The sequence below is a fragment of the Scomber scombrus genome, chromosome 8, assembly GCF_963691925.1.
Source record: "Scomber scombrus chromosome 8, fScoSco1.1, whole genome shotgun sequence".
NCBI lineage: Eukaryota > Metazoa > Chordata > Actinopteri > Scombriformes > Scombridae > Scomber > Scomber scombrus.
Window position 1 is genome coordinate 8,318,273 of NC_084977.1, and position 23,754 is coordinate 8,342,026.

The following is a 23,754-nucleotide window of genomic DNA, read 5'->3' on the forward strand; positions in this document are numbered from 1 at the left end:
CTTTGTACACAGTGGAGTAGCAATTAGTAGCGGAGTGGAGAATATAAAACAGCTGCCCTGAAATGACAATAAGAAATGTTGAGAACTTACTCGAGTGTGTGTGCGAATGTGCATCTTCAGGCCGTCGTTCTTGCTGAACGCTTTGTCGCAATAGGGGCACTGGTATGGACGCTCACCTAGGGAACAAAACACCGTCAGTGTGCATGAGATCATTCACATATAAAACTGATAGTGTAGCAAACAGATTTAAACCTTCAACTCGATCAAACAGGAAGACACACTCAAGACAGAGAGACATACAAAAAAATATGTATATTAACGTATTGTGGCCAGTGTGTGATGTCCTGACTCAAAGATAGTTCAGGTGCGTGCGCTGCTGTACTGTCACTTCCTGTAATCGTTGCTCCTAACATGCTTTAACACAGATTTGACCTGGCTACTGGTAGAACAGATATTCACTGCGAACCAGTCATTTAGCTATCCACTGCGGAGCAAACGTTTGTGTTGGCCAGAATTCATGGCTTGCTATCAGAGCAACGACCGGCCAACAGTTTAGGAACACATCAGAGGCAATGCGGCTCCTCCCAGCTGGATAAAAAGCAGTCCAGCCGAACTCCTACAGATCCTATCTGAGCGCACACCGATGATGACAAAGAGAAAGTGACAGGCTGTCAGTCAAACGGTCCACTGGCACATGGATCTGTTTACAGTGTGCTGATCCACAGGCCAGATAGGAGCTCCACTGTTGATTACTAATCTATAAAAAGGATATGAGGTAACCTATAGAGCTGCACTGAAATGAAAGTCTCAGACAAGAAAATACAGTATGGAACAGACAAGAAAATATTCTGGGTTGAATAACTGCTTAATGTATTGCATAGCTGCACTTTTAATCAGGAAACTAGTACAAACTTAATCAACCTCCTGTGTCCAGAACACTGAAAAGAGATCAAGGAATCCAACATGAAACGGTCTATATCTTGAGTCCCCTTCCTTATGAAATAAAGATGACTCTCCTCTGAATTCATTTATATCCCTGAAAGCGTATTCAGTACACTTAAATGATACCCTAAAAATAGATACTGTTGCAGCACAACGATCTAATGTCTTAATAGCAACGTAATCTCTCTTCAGTGACTAATTGTTGAACAGGCAAGCGAGTCATTTTATTGATGGGGGAGATGTTTTGCCCCTTTAAGTAATAAGGTTAATTAGCTGTGTTTCCTTGGGATTCAAAACCCAAAGATGCTTATTAAATCAGAAAATCCATCTGGGGAATATATGAGAGGAGTAATATTATCCCACTGCTATAAACACAAGTGTTGGAGGGATATTTCTCTTCTGTTTCTTACAGTAGGTCCAAGTCTGGTTACGCAGCCAAGATGTGAAAGATTCATTGAGGTATAAAGTAAATATTAATAGCCATTTTTTATAGTTAATACATTAAATATTAAGGATATTCAGACATTTATGCTGACTAATATGGTGGTAGAGGCCAATATGTTTGTGTATATTTGGAAATTACACATTTGATTATTGCTGCCAGTTTTCCATGTTGTCTTTATCTTGATGGGACTGGCAAGATACACTCATGTAACTGTTTGTGGAGTCTATCTGCTAATTTGAATTCATCTTTTTTAGACTTGATTTTTTTCACATGATTCATAGCCCATGACGTCTGTCTTTCAGCAGATAAGCTACGACAGCGGTGATGTAGCTGATCCACACGTCGGGGTCTAAACCCACCGTAAACCCCCCACAAGAGGGCTTCAGAGGAGCACAAGGAGGAGCCCCGTGACACGAAGCAATAAAATGTGTAACCTTGCGTCAGTGTGGAAAGGGTTAACGTGACATATGTGGCCTGATTACACATACCAAAACATGTGCACAGGGCAGCTCACCATTCTATCCTAAAATCCCCTCCTGTGCAATTTCAGCCTCTAGGAGGCCTTTTGTTGACAAACAGGAAAATCTGAATCCCAGATGTGTTTTGAGACAGAGGAGAGTAAATCCTATGTCTTATGTAGCATGTGTGGTATCGGGTTAAGGCTCCGCGTTAGCCTTGGGGAGTCCTGGGGAAGGCATTAGTCTGCTAATAGCACCGGTGCACAGTGTGCCAGTGTACTCTGTGGCTTGGATCATATCCCTCCCAGGAGTTGGCTATTGTCAGTTAATACACAGCGCAGACAACCACACCCTGCAAACACAGGGGCTCGCTATAAGTGCACACCAATTCACCTACTTAACCTATACACTCTCTGATTCTGGACATGTGTGCCTCATCTGGAAAACAGAGAAAATGATGGCATTGGATATTCTAAAAGAGGTCATTCATATATATAAATTTGCTCAATTACAGATCCCATGTCTTACTCAATCTTAATAACAAACACTGCTTTTGTCTGACAGTCATGCCTTTTCAACTAGTTCAACCTGCTTGGAATAAAACAAGAGCAACCCAATCCCTTAGTGAAACAGGAAATAAACAAATGCTACTAGGGAACCTAAGTAGTAACATTCTTTGCAACGCTGGTCTCTGTTATTCGTGCGAGAGGCTTTGTGTCTGTTCCGCTGAGTGTTACTGTAACTAGAAACCCTCCACTTATTCTCCAGATTGAGCCAGATTGTTTGGGGATTATGAGGGGTGGCTGCAGCACTGAGCCAGGGCTTTATGTGTATGGAGATGGTAACTGATTTAGCATGTGCTGAAACAGTACACCATCTCTTTGACCCCGGGTGTCTCCCCCGCCCCCCGCTGTGGCCCTCACACTCCTTGTCTGCTAATCGATCCGTTTGGCACCCCTTGTGTGTTGTATATGTGTGCATACGGCCGTGTGTCTGGTTAGCAGATGGTCGGCTTTGTCGTTTGCCTGCCGCACAGCGTTCGTGTTATGGAGAACGCTTTGTAGCTTCGGGCTCTGGTCTGAAAGACATTAGTGCTGTCCATCAGAAATTAATTCCCGGCTTCCTCCAGTTCAGCCAGACAGTGGCCCTCAACTGTCCTTCTATCTGCCCTGTGCCACATGCCGACAGGGGCCACAGAGGTAATGTGATATTGGTGTGTTGGAGATGATAAGAGATTGCCTTTGATGAGCCGTAGGAACGCCCAACAACTTTTACACTTGACCTTTCTATTATAGCGGGGGTCTCGGTAGATTTCTCCACTTCCTTAAACAATTCTCTTAAGCTCGCCCACGTGAAGATACCCGTATCAGACAAGTCCGTGCCCGAGCCTCACCACGGACTCGCCTTACCACACATGCAGCAGATCTGAACTCCTGACACGTGTCTCAAAACACAATCCTCAATCCAAATAAAGCATCCGCCCCGGCACCCAAAAGAAGTTAAAGCTATATATAGCGTTATAGCGAGCCACTATTCATCACAGGGACAGATAATCATTCAGTACATGGTGATTTTACTTTACAAGATTGTAACCATGACCACAGTCAAGACAAACAAAATCATCTGTGCGTTAATAGGTTCAGTGATTCCAGAGTTCTACCAGATGTCCATTTGAGGGCAGTTGTTCTGTTGTGAAATCACTTAAAGCTGCAATGTGTAGCTTTTTAAAACATCAAAATATGGCTGTGTATAATTACCATAAAAAATGAAACCATGATCAAGACTATTAGTAACCTCTGTCTCGTGCCAGTGGTATGGCTAGTGCGTGTTTAAGAAATTAAGTAGGCATTTATCGGGAACAAAATACTTGAGTGGACTGCGCTGTATACCGACATGAATATTAATAGTTGTCTCACTAAGAAATGTACACAAAAAAACACCAAACCTTCTGATCTTGTGCCAAAGAGCAATCTGAATTATAGCAATCCAGAGTAAATTAGGTAACAGAAAATGCACGTAGAATCTAAATTAAAGAGGCAGCAATTTTCTGATGTTAAAGTGTTTTGTGTAGCGCACAACTGTAACACAAGCCTTAAGTACAGTAAGGGAGATCTACTTTACTACTGTAGTCATCTGTGGTGTAAGAGTTACAGAAACCCCCCTTACTCTACGTCTCTGAGGAAAACCAGACACTAGAGTTTGGCCCATATGCATATCATCTACTACATATAACCTGATAATAACAGACTATAGGCTTTGACAATGAAAATTCCCTTGAGTCACGGGTCGGTGAGAACTTGGGCCTGTTGATTTGTGATTCTGGGTGTAAACCCAAAAACAACTTGCCACTGGCTACTTCTATTGTGACTTCTCTCCTAAGTACATAAAAGGGCTATAGCACTGATTTTACACATTTTTGCATGCTGTATTATGTCGGCTGTGACGTAACTGTGTGATGTAACCCTCTATAGGCTGAAAAGTATCCTTGATGAATTTTGGTAACGTGATGAGACGATCCCAGTGAATTCCCAGTATGGTGACTGTGTTTTGCTTTCAACTCATTCATGTCAGTGTCCCAGTTAAATTCAACACAAAGTGTCAGCTGGCTGGTTTTTGTTTAATTCTGTCTCATGTTCCCGTTTCTGTTACATTTACAGTGTTACAGTGAACTATTGACGTTATTGATGGTGACCGTGCTTTTGCCATCGGGGCCCCTCCGCTGAGGAAATAAGGCTTGCAGGATCAGTAACTTCTTTTAAATCACCTCTTAAAACTAATTTCTACAGACCTGCTTTTATGTGATGTCTTTTTATTATCTTTTAATCCTTTTATCAGCCCCTTATTGTGTTTCATTGTCTTCTACTGTCGTCTTCTTAATGTCAGCCTTGTTGCTTTGTATTATTGCTGCCTTGCTTTGTCTGTCAAAGCACTTTGAAAACTGGTGCTATATAAATAAAGTTGTTATTATTATTATTAATAAGTGTTCCTTGGTGAAGTTTTTTTCTTTCTCTGCTGAACCTGTGCAGACATATTAGAGATACTCTGGCCACACTAGACATGTGGAAAATCTGTATTTACAACATGGGCAAAAATCTGCATTTTTAAGGGTTAAAATGCATATAACACTGATTTGCTGTAAGCAGCTCATGGGCTTACACTAATAATTGTGCCCAAACATGACATGTCCTATGATGTCAGTATGACACCGAGGCACTGGTTTCTGTCAACATCTCTCTTGACATTAATATTTTTCATGACCCCACTTTGGTTATTTACCACATCATGGTACACGTGTTGGGAAAATCCACTCTCACTGAGCTCTGATGTGGAGAAGGCTGCATTTGCATCATAACGGGGCCAAAAAGAATAATTTAGAAAATGACAGAAACATCCATCATGACTACTGAGTACCACAACGTCTTCAGCATCCGCATCCAAGTTTTTGACAGCTCGCACTTTATGGGTTGTTGGTGATCTCATAAAGGCTGTTCTATGAGACGCCCGCCTCTGTCGCGCTACGACTAATTTGTGTGAGCTCAGCATGATGTTCAAACCAAATTAAACTCAAATAAAATCCAAGCCAAATATACAGTACAAATATACAAATATACAGAGATTTATGCTCCTAATTTTTTTAAAAACTGCTTCTCACTTTGCCCGTTTCTCTCATAATGCTCTTCAGTATTCGATGGTAAAAGGATAGGGGAAGGAAATCTCCAAGGAATCCTTACAAAGTCCTCTGTGTTTAGCAGGTAAATAATCAATGCTGACTTGTTCCTGTGAAGCAGGAAGACAAACAAGATCAAGCTTTCCTGTCTGCCGTCCAGAGAAGCCGTCGATTTAAAGGGCTTCACCTCAGCTGGTGGCCTTCTTTAAGAGATTACAGACAGAATAAGTAGCCATCTCTTAAGTTCTTACTTACGTTAACAGGTCTGTTTTATGATTTACGCATTCCACATTTATCACACAATTTACATACCCGCAGATAAGTTACATGAGGCGTGTGTGCCAACGAATTTACCCTCCACTGTTTGAGAACAAGATGAGTCTTGTCAGGACTGTCGCTCAGGGAACAACTCACACTTTTTACAAAAGTTTTTTTTTTTTTTTTTTTTTAACCATCGCACAAAAACACAACAAACAAAAAAAATCCCAGTCTATAGAATGAGGGGACAGATTTACAGCCAGTCAGGGTCAAGGGTCATCCGGCTGGATGCTTTCTTGGAGTGGTCTTTTCTCTCTTTACTCCTTTCTTTCTTTGAGGTGTCCCCTCGGCTCCCACCCCTCCCCCAGCATTCCTCTCTTTTGTTTATTCTATATAAATACAATCAGACTGGGCAGCGGCCCACACTGGTTTACATTCTCCCTTTCTGTCGGTTTGTCCTTCACACATACACATGTACGAAAACACACACATACACAGCTCGCACACACACAGATACAAAGGAGACTGTTGACAAAGTGTGGTAGACTTGTCAAAGGACCATGGTCCTGCCACCACACTGCTTTACTGACGCCCTGTAACATACACACTCTGAACAGTTCACACTAACCTTAACAACACCTGAAGGGATGCTGCACATAAATGATTTAGGCTGAAATAATTGTTAATTTGATGAGTGCTGTAGAATCCAAAGGTAAGGGGGTGTGGAGCTAATCAAGCGGACTAAGGTATGTACATGGGCGGGTAATGATGGCATTGCTGTCACTGGATACAATGGGAAGCTCAGAAAACACTCAGCCAATAGAAAGACTGCTTTACAGAACATTTTAATTTTCTGACTAAACTCCTCAGCGTTATTTCTGGTTAAACTCTTCAGCTTTAAAGGGCATCAGCAGGTGTGCCTGTTTCCAGAAAGCAAACACACTAAAATGTTGTATTCAATCCAACAAGACAGCAGCAGAGTATAACAATAGGATGAGAACATGGCAGGGAAAAAGAGATGAAGCCTAGTGGTGGAGAGGAAAAGAGGGAGACAGCCAGGAGCGGGCAGGGAGACAGAGAGAAAAGAAAGAATGAGTGAAGGAGTTTAGAGGCCAAGAAGTGTGTGTGTGGCAGTGCCAGGTCTCTGCACCAGTCTGTTGGTAAGGAGACACACAGGAATGTGTAGCTTTCCAGTTTAAGGCAGTTTAATGAACATCCAGGGCTCTATTTTTGTGGCGGTGCAAAGGCTGGTGCAGGCAGTGAATTTTAATGTTAGAACATTTATACATGTTGGATGTGACCTTGCTACATTGACTACAAGTTGACTTTTGGATGTAGGAACTCTTAAAATCAGCATATTTATTGATCGTCGTGAACATTTTTAACTACGCCTGGCCACTACAGCTTCTAACGTCAGCAGGTGAGTTCATCACCCTGTGCTGTTTGATTGGGGGAGAAAAAACAGCCCTCTCTCTCAATAAGAAATCGTCTATTCAGTTTGAATTGTAGGCCTGGTATTTATGTGGTCTCTAATGTTGGAGGACCAGTTCTGTTTCTAATGCAACATGATACCGTTGATAATTTGGAGACCAACACATTTAGATCAACATCCAGAATCCAGGTTCAATGGGATTAAAGCAAGAGTTGAGCTTGTGCTGAGCTAATGATTCAAATATGACTTACAGCTCTATGGACACGTGTCGATACGACTGCATGACTAGCACTGATGCTGCTGTGATGGTAATGGCAGCTGACTGAAGGTCGACTTAAAGCATTGAACTGTGGAGGGCCACTGACCTGTATGGCTGCGGATGTGAACCCTTAGCGTGCCGTTGCTGGCAAACTTCTGTCCGCAGTACGGGCAGATCTTCTCCTTCTCCCCCGTGTGTGTCTGGGAGGGAAATGATAAAACAGACATATGGATGACGTTAAGAGAAACATTTGTTACATTCGTCCTCACATCCTTCCTGCATTACAAAGTAAAATGTGATCTACTCTGATAACTGGGATTCAATGTCAGAACATATAAGACACTTATCAGAAAATGATCAAAAATAGAAAACTAAGCTTTATCATACTGTATCTTTAAACAAATATAATTCGATTTTTGTGCTTTTTTGTTTGGTGAAAGTAACTCCAGGATCTTGATTCTGCTTTAAATGCTCTCTTCAGACATTTCAGTATCCCCCGTACTGCAGCACTAACAAGTGTATGGGGATGCACATGTTCACATGACAATGGATCAACTGAGCTGCCCTGAAGGCAGGATCAAAGAACACAGATGATGCAGATTTGCCAGGTTCCAAAGCTTCGGGGACTAAAGGCCAGGGTGCACGTATGTATTCATCTCCCCGTCTTCTCCCTTTACCTCCCAGCAGTCTGCTGTGTTGAGCTCTGTGGACTCATAAGGGCTGCACATGCAAACAGGGAAGAAGGACATGTGGAAAGGGTGTACTACCTCATCTACCTTTTCCCTTCACCCCTTCCCCCTCGCTGCTCTCCTTCCCTCTTTCCTTGTTGAAAAAGTGAGGTCTGAATTCCTCTCCTGGGCTGTTGTAAATTCCCGAGAATAATCGTGAGTTTGAAAAGCTCAAACTCAGAGCGACAGTTTCAACAGCAGTACAACAATACAGGAACACCTCCTCTCTGGGCCCCCATCCTTTCCTCCATCACCCCACTGTGTCCCTCTGACACCTCGGGTGTTTCGTTACAAAGGCTCCATCCACACATTCACACACACACAAACACTCACACAGACACACACACACACATGCATACATCCATGTGAGGTTTTAAACATGCACGCTCACTCACACACAATCATGCACAAACAAATCCACATACATACGAACACATGTGTCCCAGATGGAGCCACGCTGCATTATTTAGTTAGTTGTTTGCATAACAGAGAAAACATTTTCCACCTTCATAAACAGATAGCCACAGGGGAACGTAGGCAATTTCACTAGGGAACATCAGGTTCTAAATCATAAGTGTGGAATTTACTGGGAGTCGTAGGTAATCATAAAAAATGTTTTTATATTTAAATGGCCCATATGTCTGTAACTACTCAAAAACCAACCCTGTAATTTTCAGTGATTCGTGCGTTCTTGCAGCCCAGCACTGACAGATATGACACTATCTTGTACGATGTGCGAAATATACAATGCATGCACATACACGCTGACACACACACGCCCTCTCGTATAACATAAATCAAGGCTCAGTGAGGAGAAAGCATTTACGGTAACACAAGAGCGTTCCGTGAATATCTGGGGCCTGTACTGCCAGAAATGTGCTGTGCAGCATTACTGTTCAATTACACGAGCAACTGCTGCAACGACACATATTCACATGTGACGAGAGTTCGGGGAGGCGAGCAGATGTCAACTCTAAGATCAGCTCTGTCCTGTGTTGAAAGGCTGAGGAGGGGAGGAAGAAAGTGGACGATTCTACGGCACAATTTCCACAGCAACTTTTAGCAAGTCATTCAGTGTTATCTTCAACCTTTTTCATAAAATGTCAAACTTAAGTAATTGCATTCACCACTAAAGATGACAGATAGGTCTTTCCATCACTATCTAAACTGACATTTGATTAAAAAGCAACTAAATTTAAAATTATCTCATTTAAATTATTCAAACCACTCAGGCTTTTTGGCTACATCTGTATGGACTTGGAGAGGAGTTCGCTACTTATTCAAAAGCAGCAATTTTGTTCAAATAATGGATGTAAGCTCATACTGGGATCATAACAAACCCGAATGAGATGTTTTGCTTTTACAATGTTGAAAAAGTTACTTAGTTACTCTGACTTCTGATTTTCATCATAAGGGGCAAAATCAGACAATGTGCAAGGAGCTGTGGTTAGATTTTGATGCTAACAAAGCATGGCTGTGTTAACTATTTGTGATGATTTGGGAGGCATGGTTTGCACAACAATAGTATGGTTAAAAGCGGGGTTACCCTGCACGCATAAACACAGCCAGTAAGTTGTCGTCTCCTCGGCAACCTGACTTTGATCAAGGCCAGATCTCTCAGCAGCCTCCAGAGCCCAAAAGCAGTGAGACAGCTCATAGGCCTGTCTTCAGCCCTACTGTTCTGAGACAACCTCCGAGACATTTTCTTTTGCTGTGTGCCAAGAAGCTGTTTGGTTTCAATCTTGATCCATAACCACACCGGACATTGTCAGATTTAGGGCTCATAATCTGCAGAGAGATCTGTTTGGGGCTTTGAAACCCTGCGGAGCTAATGGACTAACTGCCATTTCTAATCAACATAGGAATTGATTCCAAGCCTTTATGGGCAGCAACGGTCAAGATGGATGTCTGGTTTGACAGTCTAAGATATTAGCGCAGTTAGCCGCATCACTTTCTAGAGACGAGGAGCGAGGCTGGATGTGAAACAATGGAAACATTTTGGTTAAGTAGATGGCCGGGCTGTCATTTCTTCCCTTTTAGATTTAGTTTGATGGCTGAAGATTGATGATGGAAAATCAGATTAAATACTGCAATTTAGAGGAATGCTTCCATTACTTTGCCTTTAAACTGCAGAAGAGGTTGAGTGTATTCTTCCAAAATTGCAACATTTCCAAGAGTGTGTGACACAATCGCAATTAATCTGAGGTTTCGAGCAGTACTTCAAGATCGTTTTGCAAGCTTTCATAAGTAACTGTTATTTTTCAGCTGTCTGCATTTCAAATAAACACAACAATTTCGGGTTGACAACCCCAGTTGGCACGCAATCACCGCCTATGATTGAGGTTGTCTAGCTCGAGCTCTTTTCATTCACCTTCTTGTGGCTCTTGAGGACCGAGGGAGTGACAAAGGCCTTCTCACACAGGTCGCACTTATACTTCTTGTGGCCGTCATGCACCACCTGGATGTGAACGTTGAGCGTGTCCTTCCTCTTGAAGGTGGCGTCGCACTGGTCGCACTTGAACGTCCTCTCACCTGTAGGGATAAGGATAAAGGTGCGGGAACATTTGTGAGAGCCATTTCCAGTCGTCTATTGTTGCGCCTCTAAACACACAGTCATCACGCACAGCAAGAGGGGACCCAATTTCACCGGGGCAATTGTGCGGGCAGAAAACTACAAAGAGGGGTGTTTCATTGCGCCAGACAACACCAAACAATGGTCTTTAGAACAGTCTGGTTCTGTTTTTTTTTTTTCTTTCTTCACTTTTTAACAGAAGTTGTCTTTTATTGTGTATCTGTAGCTGAGCACATCCCAGGGGAAACAGTAAAACAAATTGCTCGACCATATGTTTCGCCTGAACGTCAAATGGCTCTGCTTTATTTTTTTACAGTGCGAAAAAAACATGGCCTATTTTACTAATCATTCCACTGAAAAGCACTAAAACGCCAGACGCACAGACAGGCAGACGGACGGACAGACAGGACTCAGACTGCCTCAGCTGTCGCGAAGCCTGATGTTTTTCTTCACGCCTCGGCTCTCTGCCTCCATACAACAGCCTCTATTGTTGGAGAGTAGTTGTTTCCATTATATGGAGATCATTCAATTACCAGAGTAGTTTGGAGAGAGTGCGTGTGTGAGTGTGTGTGCGTGTGTGTGTGTTTTTGACGGGGCAAGTGGTTACAAGCTCGAGCTCATTCTCCTATTACCAAGGCTGATGATGGTCAGCTCAATAAAATGGAATACCAGTGAAAGCAGAGGTCCGTTGTGTTTTTAATCAAATCGAAACGTTCACTTGATGATCATTAAAGTCAACGACATCCTTACATGGAGCTTTCATTATTACTTGAAACAGGGTTTCAGTCTGGTTTGAAACTGTGCACCTACCCCTTCGCAGGACTTACTCTCACAGTTTTAAACTGGCAAGAAGTCCACAGCTGACACTGACCATCAATTAATGTGCCGTGCATGTTGCAGTGAATGTGAGAAACAACTTGATTTCACCTGACAATGCTATGACAGCTGTGCTTCATTTTCTCACTGTGGGCCAATCAATGCGCAGCCCTAACATTAACTCACCGAGACAGACTAGCATGTCTGTTCTCTCACCTACAGTGAAATTGCACACTCGAGCCTCCCGCCCCACATACTGTCTAGAACTTGATACATAATACAAGTCCGAGTATTAAATAGCCCGGCTCCTGAGACAGCAACAGGAAATGCCTTGAGCTTTACAATCTCTTTGTATCTGTCTCAATTTGAGGGCCAGCACTGCATCCTGCCAAGGCTCGACTGCAGCTCCACTGTCCAGGGAGAGAGTTGCTGTCGAGCCACAGCACCCAGGGGCGACCAGACAGCCTGTACGCTTCCTGATGTCTCCTCAGTGAGACGTTTGACGGGGTTATGATGTTTGTGGTTAATGGAAAAATCCACAAGGGTGAGGTTTAGTTGAGTGCCAATGAAAATATAAGCCTATCAACTAAAGAACACATTGTTTCTGGTAACTCAACAGATCTTAAGATGATTACATATCTACATGATGTGATAAATGATGATGATGATGATAATGACTGTTGGAACTTCCAAATATGAAGCATATATATCATTTCAACATACTGATACTTACTATTGTGGATGAGTAGGTGACGCTGTAGAGAGAAGGGGGTGCGGAACAGGGCTTTGCACTCCTCACACTGGAAGGGTCTTTCCTCAGAGTGGGTCTGCAGAGAGAAAGAGAGAGCCGAGTAGCATCAGCATGTTTATAATGTGTTATGGGGGGGGGGGGGGGGGGGGGGGGGGGAGTGAATGCTGAGGCTTCTTAAATTGATGTGAGGGGATCATGGCGAAGGCTCCGTGGCCGATTTGGTTTGTTGACTTGATGAAGACAAGCAGCTCAAAGCAGGTTCAAAGTGCTTCTGTTTTTTCTGCTCCCCCATTCCCGTCCCCCACCTATCTGTCTGAGTGACACCGCAATCCCAAAAGTAAACATGGGGAACCTCAGGGGTGGAGCAGACCAGAGACCCCACAGATAACAGCCACCAACGAGACCCTGATTGATTACAGCCTCACTAATAATTCTAGCCTTTGAAGGGACCTGGAAGTGCTTTTCAATTAACATCTCTTCTCAGCCCTCTCTTCTCAGATAGATATAATGCTATAAAGAGAATAATTAATACATTTGTGAAAGCCTAATTAGTAATTAACTCCAGAGGTTTGAATTTTTACAATGAGTTACACCACATCTTCTTACCTTCTTGTGATTCTTGTAGACGTTGCGGTGTGCAAACTCTTTCCCACACAGCTTACATTTGTAAGGTTTGTCCTCGCTGTGGATGATCTTGTGAGCCGTCACCTGGTCCAGACGCTTGAATGAACGACTGCAGATCTCACAGGTATATGGTCGCTTCTCTGCGTAATCAATGATAAAGAGAGATGCATTCTGGTAAATACTTTCATTTCATTAAAGACAAAAGTAAAGAACTGGTGTTTTTAAGTGAATCATTATCTCACCTGAGTGTGTGATCATGTGGCGTTTGAGCTGATTGGTAGAGATGAACTTCTTGTCACATGCATGGCAGTCAAATATTTCATGTACCTACCAGGCATCAAAAGAGAGAGAATTGAAGTTTTGCTGTTGCTGATCATTTAAAAAAAAACTCCAGCTTGAGTGTCCATAAAAGAACAATCACTGTGGATGCGATGGGCAACATGAGTTAAAGCATGTCCATTTTCATTAAACACAGACAAAAAAGCAATTAAAGTGATGAAAAGTTTCAATCCTTTTTTCTGCTTCAGAGCATAGCTCCGATAATTGCACATTCAATAGTTCCCTGGCGTACAGCTACAATAGCATATGCTAATGCAAAACAGCTCCTCTTGTCACAGCTTCTACTGCGAAAGCTTGTTCAGCTAAATGATGATAATGGCAGTTTTAAGCTGCTTTGGAGCTAACTTGTCATTATGGAAAGTTTGATTGCTCTTCTGCAAGAATAATACTTAATAGCCCAGTGTCTTTGATGGAAGTTATAAGAATACACCAGATTTTTTTTTTTTCCTAGAAATGTGTCATAACACATTTTTTGTTTAAGCAGGACTCCATTCTTCTGAACATCTTCATTGAATGTCACTAGAAAAAAAGAAGCCATTTATCTAAATCTAATGTAATGCCGACCTAAATATGAAGAATCAAATTCTGCATTTCAGATGACAATGAGATGAATATTCAGGTTCAGGCAATAGTGAATATTCAAAGCGTCAGTCTGACAACATTTCTGCTGTCATGAGCCACATAATGGCAGAACTGGCACATAGACACACGAGAAGGCCTCACAGGAATATTACACATGCCTATTTTAAAATCCCCCGGAGATTTGAAACTGGAGAATACTGACTCATAGACAGGTGAAGTAGGTTAAATGATGCTCTGCAAAACTATGTCACAACTTCCAGGTGACTTTAAATGTTGAGCAGATTTCTTGATGATGAATAAGCTGATGGGGACAGATTAAAAGTCTGTTGATTCATTTAGATGATAGATGTCGACAAGAGAAAATTAAATTACACCAGCTGTGTCAGGTTAATGAATAACAACAAATAAGACAAATTATTGGAGACAACTTGCATAATAATGATCCATTCCCTAACATCATCAATTCTGCTGCTCTGACCACAAGCAGAAAGCTGAAGGACAGCAATTTTGTGTGTTTATGAAGTCTTGAAGTGACTAATCCATAATAAAGAAAAAAGGTTATTTTTGAAAATTAACATATTTCAACCTGTAACTAATTCCAACCTGAGCAGCTTCAGTTTGCACACAGCAACGTACCACCTTTGACTTTTCCACACCATGACATCAACGTTGAAACACAGCAACAAAACATTTATTTATTTACATGAAAACACTCTAAAATAGTACTTTAACGGCCCTGTTTAAATCTGTAATCCATCAATATGAGGAAGACTCCTGACGCCAAGGTTAAAACCTTATTGTCTGCCAACAGAGCCTCTTAAATTTCACAAGACCTGTGGGATGAGCTAGTGAAAAAGAAACCAAGTCTCTGCTCTGTGTCACCCAGAATAAATTTGTAACAACTTGATCATAAATACACCCTCACATGGAGAGAGAGAGAATAACCCGAACAAAGTGAACTCAGAGGCTCAGGAAGCAAGAGACAAATGTGAGATTAAGAGGTTAGACTAGGTTATAGCAACAGTGGGGTGTGACGGGTTTCCACTGTGCAGCGAGAAATGGCAAAAAAAAAAGAAGAGAGAGACACTTCACTGTAAAGATGGATCATGCAAAACTAGCTAAGCCGGGCTAAATCCTCTCAGATCTAATGCAAAGTGGTTGGTTGTGATAATGCGAGCTGTGCGGCAGATGTTGTAGAGCCTCACCTTTCGATGTTCTTGTAGATTCAGAGAGGAGGAGCATTTTCTGTTGCATATGGTGCATGTGAGTTTCCTTCGTGCGCTCCCTAGAAAACAAAAGAACTGAATGAAACAGAAAATGACCAAAATAAACCTATTCAACTGATAACACGAGTGGGCTGAACACGAAGCAGACGCCACATTGTGTTATCAGTTGAAAAGCCTTCAATCACCACAATTTATTGAGACGCTGAGCAACGATTTCATGACATCATCACACAGCAACAGAAAAATACCAAAGGTTTTACTGGACAATGAAATCTCCTTTTATTGTAGGCCCACAATTCCCACCCTTTTTGAGATGTCGGGCACCCTCTCCTTATCCCCCATCTAAATCACATGACCCACATATGTCGAGTCTGATCCACTTCCCCCCTCGCCCACACACACACACACACACACACACACACACACCCCTTGTCCTGACCACATTGGTAAAACACAAAAGCCGGTATCTCAACTCAATCAGCCTCGGAGATGAACGTCTTAATCTTGGGTTGATACTTGATTCACGTGTAAGGCTGCGTAGATCCCCGCTGCCCTACATCCCATCATAAATAGCTATGAAAGTCCAATTATCTGAAAGACTGAGCCGCCCCAGAACACATAGGTCAGCAATTATGTAGCGCAAGTAATTAGAAATGTGTCTCAACATTGCAGAGACTTTTTAACTGATCGAGGTCAAGTACTGTTGCTACAGTTTTCTTGAGTGCTGAGGCTGCTGATGGACAATTAACTTCATTACATGATGTTTAGAAAAAAGGAATAATGCTAGGCGTGTGAATATGTGTGTGTCAGAGTGAGAGACAGAGAGGCGCAGAAAATCACAGCAAGACATACAGAGAGAAAGATGGGAAGACAGACGTGCCAACCTGTGTGAACATTTCCTTTGTGCTTCTTCAGAGCGTCCTTGCTCTTAAATCTTTTGCCACAGCTTTCTGCTTTACAGATAAACCTGGCGTCTCCTTTACAGGCTTCCTTATGCTGCTCAAAACTGTACACGCAGGATATGGAAGAAGAAGAAGAAACAGGAGGAGAGAGTTTTATGGATTAGAGTAATACCGTTTTTTTTGATGGTACAGCAGTGTGCCTTAGGAAACAAATACCACATGTCCATTGTACGGTAGGCTGCATACAAGCTATGAATTTATGTAGGAAGGTGTATGTTACCTGGATTCTGAGCTGAATGAGTTGTGGCAGAGGGAGCACTGGTGAGCTTTAGAGTTGTCCGATGGATCCAGTGACTCAGAACAATGCAAAACACTGAGGAACAATTTAAAATAAAAACAAATTAGGCACCAAATAGGAAATGAAACAAACTATGATGATGGCATATCAACACGAAAGAGCCACTGTACGGGATAAGTTCATCTGAAAAAATGCACAATAGATCATCAAGTTATCAACTTTAAGAAACATGTATATTTGCCTTCTTACTAATAATTTGATGATAAGCTTCTCTCATATTGTATGTGGCTCCTCATTATGAAGCTAAAGCTAGCAGCCGGTTAGATTAGCTTAGCATTAATGCCACACACAGAGAGAAAACGTTAGTGGGGCTCTGTCCAAAGTTAACAAAATCCACCTTCAAGCACTGCTGAATCTCAATAACACGTTAAATCTTGTTTGTTCAATCTGAATGGAAAAACAAAGTATAAAAATTATAGTTTGTGGTTTTACAGGGCTGTGATTGAGTAGGTCTATTTCATGGCACAGCACTGAGTCTCCTGGCAACCTCACAGTGATACAGTGAAGGATTACAGGATGAAAATGTTAATAACTTTTGAGGTGCTGGCAGGTGGATGTTGTTACCAGACAGAGCCATGCTAACTGTTTCCCCCTGTTTCCAGTCTTTATGCTAAGCTACGCTAATTCACTGCTGACTGTCTAGATGTGAGAGTGGCATCAATCTTCTCATCTAACTCTCAGCAAGAAAGCCGATATAGTATTTGTTATATGTCAAACTATTCCTTTTTCTGCTAACCTATTCTTTAATCTTATTTTTTTTATCATTTTGCAGGACCAGCAACACTCTCTGTTGTATTATAAGAAAAGCGACAAATACCTTTAAAAATTAACCTCTTTTCCTTCACACATGAAAACCTAAATGTCTACTGAACTGATTAAATACTTTTTCACTTCAGACTTCTTAATGACCTGCAGATGCTGTGTTATTTGAGAGAAGATGAACGTTAAATAAAACTACACTCCAACCAGCAAAGTGATAAAACAGTGAACCCACTGGCGCTGCAGAGCCTGTTTGATGGGGAACTTCTTGCCACAGTTCCTGCATTTGAACTCCTTCTCCTCTGTGCTGGGCCTCTGGTGCAGACTCTGGAGGTGGGCAGCCAGGATCTCCTCACTGGGAAAACTGCTCTCACACAGCAAGCAGGGGTGGTCCTCCTTCTTTATTACTAGTTCTGTAGAGATGTGGCAACACACTCAATGAGCAGAGATCTGAGAGGGGAAATAGAACTTTTATGTGTATATATGATACACACAGGCTCAGCAAAAAAAGCTTCTTCCCTGAGGCTGTCACGCTGCTGGACTCCACACCACCATGTTAATAGCGTCATTGCACTCATTACTGCACTGTTTACAGTACTTTAATGAACATTTAATTTGCACTATTCACATTTTGCGCAGTGTGAATCCCTACACTGTTCAAATAATGTCACTGTACATGTAACCAGCATATACATGTATATATATTGTTTATAGCCAAATGTACATATGCTGTTCATACTGTATACAAAACCTATATTCTGTACATTTCTCCTCTGTATAGTATTTAAAATATTTACATAATATTTGTATATTGTAACTCTCGACTGTCAATCACTGTACACATTGTGAGATATAGCATTACGTATGCTGTGGCATTTCATGCACTCATTTTTTTAATAATAATGTATTTTTGCACTTCTGGTTGCAACTGCATTTCATGGGCTTTGTACCCAAACTCTGCACAATGATAATTTAGCCAAATCAAATCAAATCTAATGTCAATCATCTATGATTGCATTAACATGGGAAAGTAAATAAGGTAATATGATTCCACTGTACCCATTTCAACAAGATGTTTGGCCTCTTTACTATTTTCATCTTCATCTTTAATGACCTCCTCCTCTTCTTCCTCCTCTTCCTCCTCCATGTCACTGTCAAGGTAGCCTATCAGGAGCTCTGTGTCAGTCTCTATGTCATCCACAGCCAGGTAGAAGATGTTCTCACCATCCTAAGAAACAACAACAAGGTTATTGTCGAGTAATCACACAATAAAAACAATCCAATAGAGAGCTGGCAGAACTACACCTGATATATTTTGAGAGTAATGTGATGACAAAGCAATCTAGCCAATTGCTAAAAAACAGTTATAACCATTTATGGTAATGTGTAGTGAGTAACTATTGAGGGTCCTTGAAGGTTGAGCTCATTATTCCAAAACAGCCGTCTGTTAAGGCCTGATTGAGGCAACAGGTCAAGAGATCAAACCCTTAAAATGTTTGAATTAACTGCACTGTCCTTAAAGGTCGTGCTAATAAAATCAAACCGTCATTTTGTTTTAACTATGGGATTCTAAATATACATAAATAATCATTAAGAAGAGGAAAGCACCACAATAAATGTCACTGTTGATGGAACACAGAGCTTTAACACACATGGATGACCTTTAAACAACCAATCACTTTGGGCATTGGTGTATTAATGGCAGGAACTTGGCCTTAAGACCTGAAATATTCATCTTCATTCCACCTCTATTTTTCTTCCAACATGAGAGAAAAATTGGAGGTGAGATTTCCCAGAAACACTATGCTGGGGTTATATTCACATGTGTGAATGTGTGTTTGTTGGCTTTTTCTTGTTATTCACAAGCATGGCTGATTTTGTTGATGCATAATATGTCAACATAATTTTTTAAAAATGATGTTCTTGGGATTCTTTTGGAAATGAAATATAGACACAGAGAATCATTTCAAATGGCTGCAATACCATAAGGGGGGAAAAAAACAAAGACTGTCCTTCAGCAAAATCCTGAGAGAAACTGCTAAATGCATTATAGCCTCTCTCATTTCAAGCACTTCTGACCTGCATTCAGAGTGACTTCTGGTTCCGTCACAATAAATTTGTGGATGCTAAACACACCGATATGAATACCGAGAACATAAAGAAATGTTTATTTCCAGTATCCAGGTCCAATTTTATGTTCAATTTACATGATTGTTCTTACTAAAATAGTCAAAAAACAGACATCTGGCTGTGAGAGAGTTTAAGCCAAAGTGACGCAATTGCATTACTTTTTTTTTTTTTTTTTACCAATTTTTTCGTAACAAAAAGTTCCCTCTTAAGTTCATCTAAAATGTTTGAAGATGTGTTACATTTTCCATTAGTATAGTCACCAAGTTTACTCTCACACACCTAACACTTATGTCATCTGTAAATCTGGACTCACGTGGTCATCAGAGAGGTCTTACAGAACAAATGCAATAAAATTCTGCTTTTCCTGACCAATGCTACTGTAAAAAATGACGAATTTCAGATATTGTTTTTAACATTTTTGGGGGCTGAAAAGAGATTTTTTTTCATCTGTTGAGATTACATTTGAAAGAGCTTCCAACTTCTTCTGCCTATGTAGGTCAAAGGATATCTCTCTAGAGGTAATTTTACAGCCATATTTTTCCTGAAAGAAGAATACTGTCTATACTACTTTTAGGTAGGGATTCAATGTTCACAGAGAGGAAATATACCTGAATGGCTGCCAAGTTCTTCTGCTCTTGTGAAGGCGCCTGATGGACAAACCGCAGCCAGTTGGCATAACGTGGGTTACTGGCGTCCAGAATATACAGCACATCTCCCTTATTGCCACGGACCTGACAAAAAAAACCCAACAATAACTGCATGAGTTGTTAGAAGTGAACAATCGATTCTTCTTCTCTTGTTGCTGTGATGTTTTGTCAAATTACATCAAAGTACGGCACTGCATATCAACACATAATCATGTGGACAGGCCTGGACCTCACAATGTGGCAGCTACAGATAACTACTTCACAGCATTTAATTCACTGGTTACCATCAATCATTTTCCTACAACATGAAATGACATCAATTTAAATCAGCCAGTGTGGTTAATTAATCTCCAACATTGTTAAATGTTTTCTTTATCACAGAAAAACTGAGAACATACTTGGACAGACCTGCAAGCAGCTGTGTCTTTTTTTTCACCAGCTGTCTTACAATAAAGAATGCTTTTGTGCCTGACTGCAAAACAAGCTGCGAGGAGATTATTTACTGTTCTCTGTTAATTAACACCTTACATATTTAATACTGTTTTTACAAGTGCCAGCCTAGCCTTATGAGAATGCTTTATCAATTAAACAGTGACTTTTGAAAGACTACATCCAAACATTGGCTTGATTTAAAAGACAAAGTGTTCATTTATCCTTTATATGCACTTTAAAATCGAACCATGTGTGTGTGTGTGTGTGTGTGTGTGTGTGTGTGTGTGTGTGTGTGTGTGTGTGTGTGTGTGTAACAAAAGAGGCAGGATGTGTGTGCAATCACCTCCCACATCAGCCTGGTATCCGAGCTTTCATCCAGCTCACTAGGCAGCTTTTTCTCACCTGCAAAGGGGCCAAACTTTTCTCCCTTTAAGACAAACAGAGGGATCACTTGTCAAACATGATACCATTGTAAAGCTCACTGGCAGCCAAAGTGAATTATATTAAAACATTATACACCTCAATGGATGTCCAAACCATGGTTTTAGCACAGTGGACAAATGTTGGATGGTTAGTGGTCACGCCTACTGCTTAATGTGACATATGAATACGTTCCTCTTTTTTCTTTTTTTTCAGCTAGTACAAGTGCCAAACATCCAAGGGGCGTGTTCATGCTGTGTTCTTCGTGAGGCGTTCATGTTCATCCTCAACCTGTACTACAAATTACAATTAAAATATCCTCCTGACAGTAAATGCATCCCGACTGAACCCATTCATCCTCTGGAACAGTTCACAGCTCCACATACTCCTCCTCTGTGTGTCTGACAGCAGTGGGGGGGGGGAAATTGTCTGTAGTTTTGTAAAATGGCGAACAAAGTTGAAATCTTTCACCTGAATGTCGCATTAATGTATATATGGACACTGTGTTGGTCCGCGAGGCAGCTGCGCGAGCCCTCTTTTGCCGACATGACTACATTGTTTTGTAGTGAACGAGAGAAACAACTGTAGCTACGTGGCACTTCACGTCAGAGCAGCCTTGGGTTGAGACTGTGCCTTTGACAGCGACTACAAGGAACAAGGCGAAGACAAAAAAAACCCCGCTTCTAAAACCCTGACACATCTTTACAAAGTAACAGAAAAACCCTTCCCGCGTCTTCTCTAAATCTTTGACTCGGTTACCCAGTCAGAAACAACAAACCTTTTTCACTCGCCTCGCCGTGTAAAGACCGATTCCATCCTGGACCTTTGACGATTTCAGAGAAAATCTGTCGGGCACATACATACCCAACATTGTCATTACTCGGAAATACTTCCTTCAATGACTATCTGTTGGATATTCAATATGTCAGCGGGAATGAATAAGCATTGTCAGTTTGAATTTGGAGCAGATAGTTTTCTTCGTGAAGCGGTCCAGGTTGAACTTCTGTTGCTCCTGCTGCAGGAAAGCAATGCTGCGTCCTGATTGGTCCAAAGTTTGTAACCAGAAGCTACCTTTACTGTCGTGCAACCCTCTAGCCTGGGTTTCATTCAAGCCTGCCTGTGATGACAAACCATCACTGTAAGGATAATAATACAGTATCAGCACATGCATAAGATACATAGTCTCCCAAACTTGACAAGAAGACAAAACATGTTGTATGGGGTTTAAAAGACAGTTATTATTTAGTTTATGCATTGAAATATTTTATATTTTGTAAGCCCATGAATGGTAAAAATAGCTTGAAATGGATGCTACAGTAATATAAAAATGAATAGTGCATTTTTTCTGTAATTTTCATACATCCAATGAGGATAAATGTTGCTCAAATATATTTTTGTTGTTGCTTAAATGTTGTTACAGTGTAAATAATTGCATTTTTAATTGGTCAAAATAACCCGTAAGGACTGGCAAGTCATGAATTCAATAAATTCTGTCACATGTTACATTTACCAACGCTACACTGATTACTACATGTATTACACATAGTTCAGGCATAACAATCACCACATTTTTCTCATTCGTCATCGACCTCAGAAATCTCAACATATTGTGATGTCTGTGTTTTTTGGCCTCAGTTGATCTGCTCTACGATTCAGAAACCACACCGTACCAACAAACAACAGACTGGTGGTCCGATTGACCTTTTCAGCTTCAAGCAGTCCACTCAGTAGGCCAGAAACCACAATTTACCAACAATCAAAGGCTGCTGGGAGAGATGGTTTTCTGGCCTGGAGCTGGCTGCTGAAAAAATATCTGAACCACACTTTCTGGGCTAAATGAGCCAATCAAGACTTAAACGTGAAGGAATGGAGTAAATCAGGGAGTGGATGGTATATGATCATACCTTCCATTTAATTCATTTTTTCAACTGTCACTTAAGCGTCTTTAACTATTTTTTAAAAACTCTCTATATATAAAACGTATTACTATTATTAGTACAACTTACTAACTGCATTATTAGTTAAAATTTGCTCAAGTGTTGTTTTTTCATAAGAGTAAATGTCACACATGTACCTTTCAGGACAGAGAGCATTGTTGAATGAAATCTTTATAAGTTCAAGAGGCTGAGAGATTGGAGTTCAAACTAGATTGTTTTGAAAGGGAAGACTTGAAATTTTTAAATAAAAGTGCACAAAGTAAAGCCAGATGACTTTTTTTTTTCTTTAGCTGACAAACTGAATGTTCGGCAATAGATGTGGTTTCAACTTTACTGAAAAACAAAACTTATACGCTTGAGTGAAAATGCTGAAACTATCAGACCTCACATGATCTATAGAAATCATTCTCAGGGATCCAGGGACTCCCAGGGGTCCTTGAAGGGGTTCCAGGGGGTCCCCAGCAGAAAGAGGAATCATTTATTTTTACTATAATTTCATCCAAAAGTAAAACAATAACAGAGTGTATGATGATGTTTTGATCATTGATTTCTTACACTTTAAGTAATAAAACATCTAATAGCAAAAATCTTATCCAAAGGGGGACTTTGGTCTGATTTATCTCAGTTTAGGGATCCTTGACATGAAAAATATGAGAACCACTCATCTATAGTGTATGTTTGTTGTTTTTTAATCTCCGCTCACCTTGATTTATTGACTTTCACCCTGCACTGAAAGATTATCATCATTTCTAATCACTGAACACCTCTTCAGCAAACATCTTCCCCCTTTAATCAGGATTGTGTCAGTGTTGTGTTGGTTTTGTTTACAGTGTTTATAGCTTGTGTTTATGCCAATGGCTTCCTGTTGTGATGTGGCTCTTTGCTGAACTGATCCATGATTGGCCCAGATGATCTGCGTTGGCTGACAATTACAGCGAAGACTGAATCATCATTTATATGTTTACCTCAGAGTCAATGAGCTGGTGTGCTCGAGTGTCTTCGTCAGAATTTCCCAACTGCTGTTTTTAAAGGGTTTACACTTCAAAACTGAGGTAAACATGTCCTTCAAT

General features: G+C 41.0%; 1 protein-coding gene across 1 annotated transcript in view; it reads right to left on the reverse strand.

Annotated features, from left to right (window-relative positions):
* The window catches only part of prdm5 (PR domain containing 5), a 28,436-nt gene extending 6,775 nt beyond the window's left edge, over positions 1–21,661 (reverse strand). Inside the window, exons 1-13 of the mRNA XM_062424700.1 lie at positions 21,526–21,661; positions 20,671–20,754; positions 19,857–19,979; positions 18,173–18,346; positions 17,354–17,517; positions 15,984–16,105; positions 15,079–15,158; positions 13,195–13,279; positions 12,935–13,092; positions 12,311–12,404; positions 10,561–10,721; positions 7,568–7,661; positions 91–176 (exon numbers count right to left, since the gene is read on the reverse strand). Coding sequence (XP_062280684.1) covers positions 91–176; positions 7,568–7,661; positions 10,561–10,721; positions 12,311–12,404; positions 12,935–13,092; positions 13,195–13,279; positions 15,079–15,158; positions 15,984–16,105; positions 17,354–17,517; positions 18,173–18,346; positions 19,857–19,979; positions 20,671–20,754; positions 21,526–21,624 — 1,524 coding nt within the window. The 5' untranslated portion in view covers positions 21,625–21,661. The remainder of the gene's footprint in view (positions 1–90; positions 177–7,567; positions 7,662–10,560; positions 10,722–12,310; positions 12,405–12,934; positions 13,093–13,194; positions 13,280–15,078; positions 15,159–15,983; positions 16,106–17,353; positions 17,518–18,172; positions 18,347–19,856; positions 19,980–20,670; positions 20,755–21,525) is intronic.
* Positions 21,662–23,754: the final 2,093 nt, after the last annotated feature.